The sequence below is a fragment of the Tachypleus tridentatus genome, chromosome 7 (assembly GCF_004210375.1).
Source record: "Tachypleus tridentatus isolate NWPU-2018 chromosome 7, ASM421037v1, whole genome shotgun sequence".
Classification (NCBI taxonomy): domain Eukaryota; kingdom Metazoa; phylum Arthropoda; class Merostomata; order Xiphosura; family Limulidae; genus Tachypleus; species Tachypleus tridentatus.
The window spans coordinates 129696152-129708469 of NC_134831.1; the positions used below are offsets into that span (position 1 = coordinate 129696152).

At 29.6% G+C, this 12318-nt stretch overlaps 1 protein-coding gene across 2 annotated transcripts in view; it reads left to right on the forward strand.

Annotated features, from left to right (window-relative positions):
* Positions 1-12318, forward strand: part of MED14 (mediator complex subunit 14) — a 63516-nt gene that overhangs the window by 2884 nt on the left and 48314 nt on the right. For both annotated transcript variants that reach the window (XM_076513990.1, XM_076513992.1), the window contains exons 2-5: positions 8107-8273; positions 8656-8788; positions 9468-9562; positions 10169-10247. In XM_076513990.1, the coding sequence (XP_076370105.1) occupies positions 8119-8273; positions 8656-8788; positions 9468-9562; positions 10169-10247 (462 nt within the window). In that variant the 5' untranslated portion in view covers positions 8107-8118. The remainder of the gene's footprint in view (positions 1-8106; positions 8274-8655; positions 8789-9467; positions 9563-10168; positions 10248-12318) is intronic.

Genomic DNA, 12318 nt, shown 5'->3' on the forward strand with positions numbered 1-12318 from the left:
GTAGAGGCAGTAAATTTAAACAAGTTTAATAGAAGCTTGAAAAGTATATGAAGGATAAAGGCTGGCTTTAGTGTTTTTTGTTTAAGTTAATTTTGTTTACAGTGTGGAACAGCCAAAATAGACCAGTAGGTTCTATGTTGTTCCAAAATGTTTTGTTAAGTTGAAATTTGCATCTGATTTATAGTTCTAGTAGTAGAAGTATTACTGATCTAGTATTATGAATTTACGTGTAGTCATCTATAGTGGCAACTTAGATGACAGTAACTAGGTGTATTGACATTAGAATGGTTTCTTAGTGTAGTATATATGTGTGTGTTCTAAAAACTAGTGGATAAAACCAAAATCAATTTATATGATAAGAGCCATGCTAACCTACCTGGTCATAATTTTTACATTAGTACACATTAGCCTTAGTGTTACTTAAAAGATAAGCTGATGTTAACATTAGTACATTTACAGGGTGGCTCGTAAGTCCCTACCCATCCATATATCTTATGTATCCAGTGTATCTGTGTGCTGTCCCTCATTCTTGCTGCATAATATTATGCGACATCATGTTCTGTGAGACATTTTCAAGTGTAAATGGGATTAAATCAGCCATATTTCTCTGAAAAAAAAATTATAATACATGCGTAATTGAATATAACATAGCATATGAATGGGTAGGGACTTACAGGTCACCCTGTACAAAGTGCCAGAAATAAACAAGTGCTTTTACAACTACACTTTCACATGGGCTGATAATAGATTTATGGATCTGTTAGGAAATATTAAACAAATGTTTTGACTGAGCTTTCTCACAATCTAAACTGCCACAAGAATACCATAATATAAAATTAACATAAAGGTTTATAATTTTTTTAATGTTTCTAATGGTAACTCCTTACCTGCATTACGTAGTTAATTTTAATGACTTTTGACTTATAACATCGTGCTTCCTTCTGGCAATATTATCAGTTAAGAAAAAGTAACAATTTAAACTTGCTTGGAGTTAACTTAGCACAGGTCTTGCACGTTCATGTAAGCTGTCATACTGTGTTCTTGTATATCTCAGGAACTGGGACAACTGGAAAACCTGAGCCCTCTGGAGCAAACTTTCTTGTAACTTTCTACATTATATGACCTTTTTAGAGGTCTAAAAACAGAACACAAAAGGGCAATCATCTTATTACATTGAAGAACCAAATTATTGTTTTGTTTATGGTATATTTTTAATAGCATGTATAAAAATAAATTCAGAGTTGTTTCCAAAAAAACTATCCTTATTTCTCAACTGGGAAACCTGAGCCCTCTGGAGCAAACTTTCTTGTAACTTTTTACATTATTTGACCTTCAGTTCTATGTCACTGGGTGCTAATCATTGAAAAGAGGCTGATCCAGTCACCTCAAAGTCTACTCCTCATAAAGCTGAATGGATTATGGTGTAACACCACATAAAAATTGGTGTCTCTGGATTATAAATAGTTGGTTTTCTCTGACATCAAGGTTGCTTCTACCATCAGAGTGTTCCAGGTTTGAGTCAGAATTGTTTTTTTTTGTGGATTTGGTAAAATTAATCCTTTGATTTGGTCTCATGATGTACATTTATTTTCTGAAATATTTATGACATCTTTCACTGCTATTTGTGAATTTTGTTAGGGATTATTTTCCTTCGGCATTTTGGTAATTCCTTCTTTTAAATGTTCCAAGCTTTATAAATGTTGTTAATTATTTAGTGTTAATTTCATGTGTTAAGCTTTATAAAAATTAAAATGGGTCATTCCATGTCAAATCATCCAGGAGGCTACAGGTGACTGCCACAGAATGCCTTGAAAAAAATTCACATGTGCTCATCTACCCATATAATGAAAAATTGCCAAAGATTTGATCAATATCTTTTATAGTTTCTGATTTACAGCCATGTAAAATTTAGTTAATTTTTGTTATTTTTGGCAAATTCATTTTTGGGCAACTTGGACTGCTTAAAGCTGCAAGAGTAATGGTGGTAGAAGGCTGAAATTTGCTACACTGACTGAATTAATCTCACAGAATTCAAAAATGGTCTCAAATCAAGTTTATCTCTCTTAGGATTTGCATAGTGAGGCTGTAAAATCACCTGAAAACCCAAAATCGTAAAAAACATTGGTTTAGGTAATAAGCCATAGCTGTAAGACTTAATATGATACAAAGCTGAATTTTGTTTTCTAATTTCCTATAACATATCAGTTGATAAATCAGCAATTGTTGTAATTAAACGTCTGTTAGATCTCGTGTAAAAAAATTTAGCTGCATGCAACTTTTTATGATTTAGCTAAAAATAGCCCTAATTCAGGCCACAGTTTGACCATGTCACCAGATATTTAGCCTTTTCAGATTTTTACCATATATTCTTACATCTCTGAATATGATCTACAAAACAAATCAGGATGGTGTTCAACCTACTTTTTGAGTTATAATTTTTTTAAAGTATCCTCTGACCATACATTGTTTAACATGAAATTAACACTAAATAATTAACAACATTTATAAAGCTTGGAACATTTAATGAATTAATTCTTTCTTGTTTCTTACATCTTCATTATTTAACATTGTGAAAGGCTGGTTAGAATATTTCAGAGGGATTCATAAAATTCTGACAGGTATTTTTCAAAATTGTATGGATATATTTGCACATAGTAACACACCAGAACTGAATTTTTTTAAAATAAAAACGTATGGTCAGAGGATACATTAAAAAATTATAACTCATTATAGATCATATTCAGAGATGTAAGAATATATAGTAAAAATCTGAAAAGGCTAAATATCTGGTGACATGGTCAAACTGTGGCCTGAATTAGGGCTATTTTTAGCTAAATCATAAGTTGCATGCAGCTAAATTTTTTTACACGAGATCTAACAGACTTTTAATTACAACAATTGCTGATTTATCAACTGATATGTTATAGGAAACTAGAAAACAAAATTCAGCTTTGTATCATATTAAGTCTTACAGCTATGGCTTATTACCTAAACCAATGTTTTTTACGATTTTGGGTTTTCAGGTGATTTTACAGCCTCACTATGAAAATCCTAAGAGAGATAAACTTGGTTTGAGACCATTTTTGAATTCTGTTAGATTAATTCAGTCATGTAGCAAGTTTCAGCCTTCTACCACCATTACTCTTGCAGCTTTATGTAGCCAAAGTTGCCCAAAAATGAATTTGCCAAAATTAACAAGAAATTAAGTAAATTTTACATGGCTGTAAATCAGAAACTATTAAAGATATTGATCTAATCTTTGGCAATTTGTCATTATATGGGTAGATGACACATGCGAATTTTTTCAAGACATTCTGAGGCATTCTTTCAAGGCATTTTCCAAAATCTGGATGATTTGACAAGGAATGACCCAAATTACAGTTTTGGGCTGTTATTGTGCTATCGTTGATCTGTATTGTTAGACCTTGACCATCATTTGGTCTGATGATCAAATTCTTGAATACCTTCATGCTTACTTTGACAAGCCCTTCGAGTATTGTATTACATTATCATCACTTTAAGATATTATTAGTACCATTTTTCAATGGCCAGTCTAGTATCTCTTTAACAGAATAATTATTGTCTTGACAATAACCAAATTATTGTTTTGTTTATGGTTTATTTTTAATAGCATGTATAAAATTAAATTCAGAGTTGTTTTCAAAAAGCTATCCATATTTCTCATGTGAATAACAGAAGTCTAAAAACAGACCACAAAAGGGCAATCATCTTGTTACATTCTTGCAATGAGAAAAATGTTTAAGTGCCTTCATTAAAATGAGCAAGTGTCCTATTAAAAACATCTACGTGCTAATAGAATAAAGCTCTAAAATCATAATGAGAACCATTTACTGAATGTCACCTTTCAAGTGTCTGTAATTTCTGAAAATAGATTTTAATATATGTCCAAAAAGACAGTTTCTCTCAGTAAGGATTTATGTTCTCAAATATGCCCTCTCTTAATCATCAGCATTTTTCTTTCTATTAAACTTTATAGTGCTGTCAGATAAAAATCCATCACAAGATGTGCTAAATTTATTCACTGTTTTGAGAACACGTATTAATTCTAAATACCTGTACATATAACTGCATTATTCTCTTTGTTTATTTTAATGTCTCGTACTTTTATGCTGTATTTTAGTTACTTTTATAGTGTTTAAATGTTGTACCTAACAATGCACCATGTTCAACATTGCTTGCTAAAGATGGAGTACGTTTATTTCAAAATGTCCAAGAATTAAACGTTTGTTACTAAACATACACGTGTCATATGTTCATCGTTGCTGCCGTTGTCCTGTTATTCATTATTAAACTTTGATACCCATTGAATGAATCTATTGCTATCATATTATTAGGTGTTGAAAACCTTACCATTAAGAAGTGTTTCTAATGGTACCAGAGATGAATTTAATGGAAGTTCTTCCCATCTTCTGAGAAAGTATTTGACTTAGAAATCTTTTTCCTCTTCATCTGTAAAAGCATTTGTTTATAGTTTCATCCATAGTGTGATGCCTTAGTAATCTTTTGCAGTTTTCATATTATTTTGAACTCTATTTTTTGCAGTTAATGTAAGAACTTCAAGTAAAGTGTAATGTTTTGAGCTTAAAGAGATAATGTTTTCTATTAATCTTAATATGAACTCTTTCATTTAATAATTCAATGTATTTCAGTCTTTTTTCTTATCTTGTTTATGACATGTCATTTTTTTTCTATTGTTTCTCTTTTCCTTCCAAACACTTTTCAGTTGGCCATCATGTCTTAATTTCTTGGTAGATTGACTTAAAACTTGGTAGGGTTATACCTTGGTTCAGCATGCACACACACACACAAATACAGAATTTTTATTTTTTTATTTAGACATTTTTAAGGATTTTGTGTGTGAAGTCATGTTTATAGCAATCAAAACCAAACTTAGCACAAATATATACTTTCATGAACCACACATCTTTCAAAAGTTGGATTTGCCCATTTTGAGTATTTTTAAGGTAGCCAGTTACTTGGCTATATTTTGAACAATTTACATGGTTTTTTGGTACAAAGATACCTTTTTACATGTTCCATACACATGCATACAAATGTGGAATATTTGCTTATTTTAGAGATGTCAAAAGGCCAAACCTATAATTTTAGGATTGTGGTCAATTATTTGGTCTTGTTTTGATAATTCTACATGTAATTTTGTACAAAGATACCCTTTGTAAGTTCCAAACAGATATATAGAAAGTTTTGGAATTTTTGTCTTTTTCTCAGTTCTTCAGTGAGTGAAGTACAATTTTGGGGGTTTTGTGAACAATTTAACTTTGTTTCACTCATTGTATATGGGATTTTGTACAAAGCTATCTTCTTGTAGGTCCCAAGAATGATATAGACAGTTTTTGATTTTTCTGGTGTAAAATTGGCAATGTTTGGATTGCATGGTGGAGACATGTTGTGAATGTTGATCTTTTTAATCTAATTATTCTATTAATATATTTAGAAATAACTGTGGTTTTGATTGGAACATAGTTTTGGAAGGGGTTTGTGATAAGTGAGTAAGAATATTCCATTTTCCATGAAATATTTTCCCATTTGGGATATTCATACAACAGTTTTTACTCTTTCATAATTTCTCTCTGTAAAGTCCTTGATAATTATAATCCTTACTTTGAAGATTGTTTTTATAAACTCATTATATTATATAGGATATAATTATCACTATTCTTTTAAATATTAAACATTTTGAAAAACTGAGGGTCCTATTAGAAGAATGTGTGTGAGTATTCTGTGATTAGTAAAAAAATGTGCTCCATAATGGTTTCACAAATCACGTTATTTGGTTTGTATCCGGAGCCAACGATAAAAATATGATTTTTTATGCTTTTGAATGAGACTTAAGCTTGTAAGTAGGATAACCTCATTAAAACTTTCACTAAATAAATTTATGTTGTTTAGACATTAAAATTTAACCCATTAAAGATAAAAAACAGAAATTGCCATTGAACATGTTAGTATATAAATACAAAAGTTTGTGTTTGTGCATGTATATATATACTTAAGTGGGTACTACTTCTTGCATATAAATTTCACTCTGAAAACTACCTCATAGATCCAATCAGCACACTTGTTGCCCTAAGTAAATGTCTGGTAATCTTTCTTGGATCCTGCTGTGTAATTCCTCCTTGCATCTAGTGTGTTGGAACAGTCCCAAAGTAGTTGCATGTATTTTCTTATCCCTAAATGTATGAAGGAGTTCTTTATACATTTTAAGCAATTTTTGTGTTACACTTTCCAACACCCTTTGCTCCCACATGCATTATAAAATTAGAATGCTTCTCAATGCTGTCAATGTACTCAATAAAATTCCTCATTTTATAATTTCCAAGCAAATTCTAGTCCTAGTCCTTCTGTGATCTCTCACTGCAAATAACATAATCAGTATTCATAATGAGAGAACTCTGTGCTACGTAAACCTCTTGGTTATCTTGTTCCTCACTGCAAAAAACCAAAGATTCAAGTCTGTTAGAAATTGATTTATTAATGTTTTTTTTGGGTGATACTGTGCCCCCTTCATAAACCCAACTTTGTTATTCTCATCCTTTCACAGTGCTACATGTTCTGTAAGACTATGTATTTTTATTTGGAATTATGCTCTTGTTTAGGTCTAATTTTAGTGAACTAAAACTAAAGTTGCTTTGAGAATCTTAACTGAGCTAAACTAGAACTTACACACTGTTAGCAAGAAATAGTGTTCATAACCAACCCAAAGATGGCCTGTGGTGTATATACATTTTTAAACTTTAATAAATGAAACAGGAGCTTTAAAGGTTAAATACATTTCTATATGAATCATATAACAGGCCTAAAGTAATTAAGCTTGTATGTATTAATCTGTTTAGGACATCATTCAGTCATTAATCAATGAATATTGTAAGAAACATCTTATATTTGAAATTACAGTCACGCACAACATTTAGATTTTATTATTCTAGAGAAATATTTTACATTATAAGTAAATTAGAGATATGCTGTTCTATTGAAGACATTTTAATGCTTTTGAAATGTTCATATAAATGGAAATATTAGAAGAACTTGTAAGGAAATTGTTTTGGTACAATATCAGGAATATAAGTTTAATGTATGTTTGGTTGAAAATTTTACCTTGAGATAGTAATTACATATTTGCATTGACAAATGACATGAAACCTTTATAGCTTTATGTGTAAATGTTCATGAAGTATTTGTTTAATAAAATCATAAGGTTCAGTAAACTCCTGTTAGTTGTTCCTCTTCTGGGGTTACCATTTCTTAATGATTTCCAAAACTTCCTTATTCAGTCAGTTCAGGCTGAGGTCTCAGTCTGTCTCACTTCATTATTGATGTATCAGCCAACCCAACACTTTCTTTCATCTCTATCTTTTATAAATTGTTAATTTCTCCTATGTTGACCCAGCAGACTCCATATCTTTCTGAAGACTTGTTTTCTAGCTCATCCATGATCTTTCTAACAACCTCCATAGATTAGAACTAAAACGTAATTCTTAAGTAAGTTAAATAATTTCTATATAGCAATCTCATAATAGTACATTATTATTATTGTTAAAAGTTAGTAAATAAGAACTGAAGCCTGAATGATTAAAAGGCTTTGAATCATTATTTTGGTATCCTCACTTTCAACAATATTTGTTATCACTATTTGGACAATGTTTTCATGAGGTTTACTGTTTAGAAGATGTAGGTTAGTTATAAATTCATATGCTATACTAAGAGTACAAAATAATGATAATTTTTTACATATCAAGTAACTTTAGAGTAATGTATTGGTACACACATATATTGCATAAGAAATAGATGTTCAGGTGAATTATGTGTGTAGTGTGCATTATACTTGTTTATTCATCAACTTATGTTTCTTTAATTTCCATTTTAAAATTATTTTAGATAGTATTGATTTTGTAGCTGAGTATCTTTAAAATGATGGTCAGTGGACTAAATTTCTGTGTTATAACAGATCAAAAGATAAGTAATGCCAACTGACCCATAATGCCAACACGGTTTAATTAAAGTACCTTGTTTCTCAAACATGTTGGAATTGAAGCAGTCACCATGTAATTTCTTTTTTTATCTCAGGTGATAGTAACCATGGCTCCACTTCCTGTTGATGGCCGCCAGACCCCAGTAGGAAATATGCAAATAACGCCAGCACTTCCTCCCGGTGGTGGAACCATCCCTCTTGGACGTCTTATTGAGTTCATTCTGCAAAAGACGTACCATGACTTAACAGTTCTTGCTGAGCTGTAAGTAGATTTGAATCTGAAACTTGTAGAATATGAAAAAGTATTTTTTAATATACTTTATGATTATATTATATGTAATTTGAAATCATTGCTTTGTTACTGTAGCTTTAGTACAACAGTTACTACTGTTGTTTGGTATATTTATCAACATCAAATGAAAAACTAACTGTGCTTGTAATAGTTGCTGTTTCTGTACTACAGTGTAAGTGTGCAGTTCACTTATGTTCATGCTATTTAGAAGGATTTAACATCACTATACAACTAAGTTGTTACTTAAGAATTATATTCCTTATTCCTCCTCTTCTGCTAATAACTGGGATGATACATTAAAAATTATTGATTATTGTTGTTTTTTTAAAATAATTATTTTTCCATTTTCCAGGTTACCTCGTAAAACAGATATGGATAGAAAGATTGAAATAGTTCAATTTGCTAGTCGGACACGTCAACTTTTTGTAAGGTTGTTGGCTCTGGTTAAGTGGGCTGCAAGTGCATCCAAAGTAGAGAAATGTGCTGTAAGTGTCCAATAATTTATGTGATGTAACCTGCATTAGGCTTACTACCTCAGAAATAGTTGTTGCATCTTAAAAGTAAATTTAATAATTTTTGTTTTAAACATTTTCACATGTGTTTTGTTAATATATGTCAACATGATATTCATTGTTCTGTTGTATCCTATGGTGCCTTTTTATAATTTGTACAATTTGAATTGTCTGTTTTTCATGCAAGTGTAATGCATTTTGTTTTAAATCAAATATAAAGTATATTCGTCTTATAATGTTTTAAAATATTGTATTCTAATTCATAGTGTTTGGCTAACATGGATCTCATAAAACTGAGAAAAGAATAATATAATATAATAATAATATAACAATAATACAATATAATAATGTAATTTATAATATAATAATATTTTACCTGCAAACTTTGTATATTATTCTCAATCTTTATTATTGCATGTAATTATTTTATTTAAAAGTTATAATTGTGTTGTATGCAGAATATAATCACTTCCTTCCATTAGGCATAATTTAGGTATTGTTTAGAGCAGTACAATTTTACAGAACTATTTGTATTTCAGTTTTTATTGATGAATTACAGTTCATCTCTGTAGGTCTTTGAATGTATTAAAAATAATTACTTTTAAGTATTGAAGAAATTCAGTAAGTCTATTCTATACTTGTTTATTTTAAGGCCATCATGGGATTTTTAGACAAGCAGTCCAGCTTATTTATCGAAACAGCTGATGTCTTGACAAAAATGGCTCGGGAAACATTAGTACATGCTAGGTAAATAGTAACTAAGACCATCTAATTTGTTTTTACTGCTGTTCGTGAAGAATATCAGTGCCAATTGTGTTTAAAATTTCTGGTGGTCTCATGTAACTATGACTTTTAGTGTAGGAATATCCAAATAATATGTATAACATTCAAAATATTGTATGGTTTGATCAGCTTAACATTTATGCTCTGCATATTTTAAACTTCTAAAATTGATAACTGATCATAACCATATTGATTGAACATTTAATATGAAACCATGTTAATTGCATCATCAAATATGATAGTGTATGAAGGCAAAGAAACACTATTTGGTAGAAATGTTAAGCAATTAGTATAAAGTTGTAAAACATTCATGGATATGTTTTGTTTGTAACCTGTTAGTATGAACAAAGAGATGTAAAGGTTTCGTATGTTTTAAAAGCACACTTTAAAAGGAAATATTGTAACTAAGTTTTTACAAAAATATTGATGAGATTACAACAGTAATATTGATTTTTTAGATTAATGCATATTCTTGTAATGGATTAGAGTTTCATAAAACTGCAATTGTTATAATTTTAATAAAATTATACTATTAGTAGACTGCTGCATACATTGAAATTATTTGTACAGGTTACCAAGTTTTCATATCCCATGTGCTGTGGATGTTTTGACTCTTGGAACTTATTCCCGTCTCCCGACCTGTATACGAGTAAGATCTTTAGTACATTGGATAATGTTAACAGTACTGTATAATATTTGTAAATTATAGAATCTAGTAGTTCAGACTTTGTATTTATAAAAAACTAAGGTAACCTAAAGGACAGTTTTAACCCTTTTGCAATGGGCCAGTGGTTAAAGGCCAAGTCATTTCATTGGTTGACTTGCATTCAAAATTTTATTGGACTACAATTTTATGAATTTATGTCAATAAGTTTGAAATCAAATTGTAGAGTATATTTCAAATATTATATATGAGTTAATTACTTAAATATTAAAGAAGCATTTCTAAATATAGATTTTAGTGAGTTATGTGGTATGTTGAATACAGCACTGTTTAAGATTATATGTTTGTGATTTCAAAATACTAAGTCTATAGTTTTGTACAAATTAGGAACTCAAATTACTAATACCGACAAGCTAAAATATAAAATGAGAACCTTGCATCTTTTTATTTTGTTGAGATATGGCTTATGCACTGATTCAAACACAGTGGTTCCATTCAAATGTTCCATTTTTTGAAATGGTTCTTTATATAAACAGACTTTAATATACGATATACAGATAACCAGTTAATAGATTATAATGTCCCCAGAGTGGTTTTTCTTGCCATTGTAATCTTTGAAGAAGCTTCCACATTCTTTTGATCTAAGATATCAATGAGGTAGATTGGGTCTTTAGTCTGCTGAAAGTTTTATATTTTATAAAATTTAAGTAAATCTTAGTAAGCTTATTAAATTATAGTGGAATTAGTGTAGTTATTTATGATATTTTGGTTATTCAACTGTACATATAAAACCTTAATAAAATCTTGCTTGATATTGCCCATGAGTGAAATTTTAAAAGGTTTAGCAATGCAAGTCATTTAACAACCAAGTGCAAAGGCTGTAGCAAGAAGAGGTAATTGTTTGCTGTACTTCTTGATTTATTGTTCTATATTTTAAGAAAAATAGGTTTAATAATTTATTTCTAAACAGTAATAACCTATATACGTATATATGATGTATAATAATTGAAATGTGACTATATTACAAAATACTAGTATACACAAAACAGCCAAGACAGGGAAAACTAATGCTCAGTTTTATATTACTGGATATGTGAACTAAGTGCATGTACATTGCTTCATTGAAAGTCATTTAATGTAAGATAGGCATAACTGGAAGTTCAATTTAATAAAAGATAATGAATATATATATAAAACATTATGAGACCTAAGCTATTTAGATTAAACATTTATATTTTTGTGTTATAATGTGTAGTCATTCTAGCAAGGAAAAGTATAATTTATATTTACTTCCTAATTTTCTTTAATAATGTTTGTGAGGTTGTTTAAGTGAGAAACTGCACATAGTTAGAGTATAGAAAATAACATAAAGTATAAAGTCTTACTGAAAACAAATGTTTGAAATGTATTTATAAAGTTTCAAAAATTACACAAAGATTTTTAGGACAAAGAATCGTTTTTTTTAACCATAACACGAAATCACTTTGCACTCAGACTAGTAGTGAAACATACTCTATTTTCACAAACAAATCTTTAGTAAAAATGTTTAATTAAAAAATCTGAATTTTGTTTACAAAAAAACTTATAACTATTACTAAATTTCTACCACATTTGTGAAGATCCACGTGCTGTATCAAAAGTTGTAATGTAAATACTTAATGTGTTCAAGTATGTAGACAAATTTGTATATTATACCAAGCCTGTTGTGAAAGGGTTAATTATAAAAGTATCAATTTTAGTCATAGTTAAAAATTGACTTGTAATAGTTATATATAATGATCTTTATATAGTATTTTCATAGCGAGATGTTTGTCTGTTTCTGACAACAAATTAATACCTTTCATAAAGAAGAAAAGTATTGCTGATATGATAACACGATTTAGGTATTGTTTTACAAATTTTGTAGTATTCACAGTTTGACATTTAAAGTTTGGTGTCACAGTAAAAGTAATCCAGAGTTACTTTTTCTCTATATGTTTTACTTCCACTCACACAGACATAAGTGCATATATCTTCACTTTGATTTTTCTCTCTAAACATACATATACAAATATGC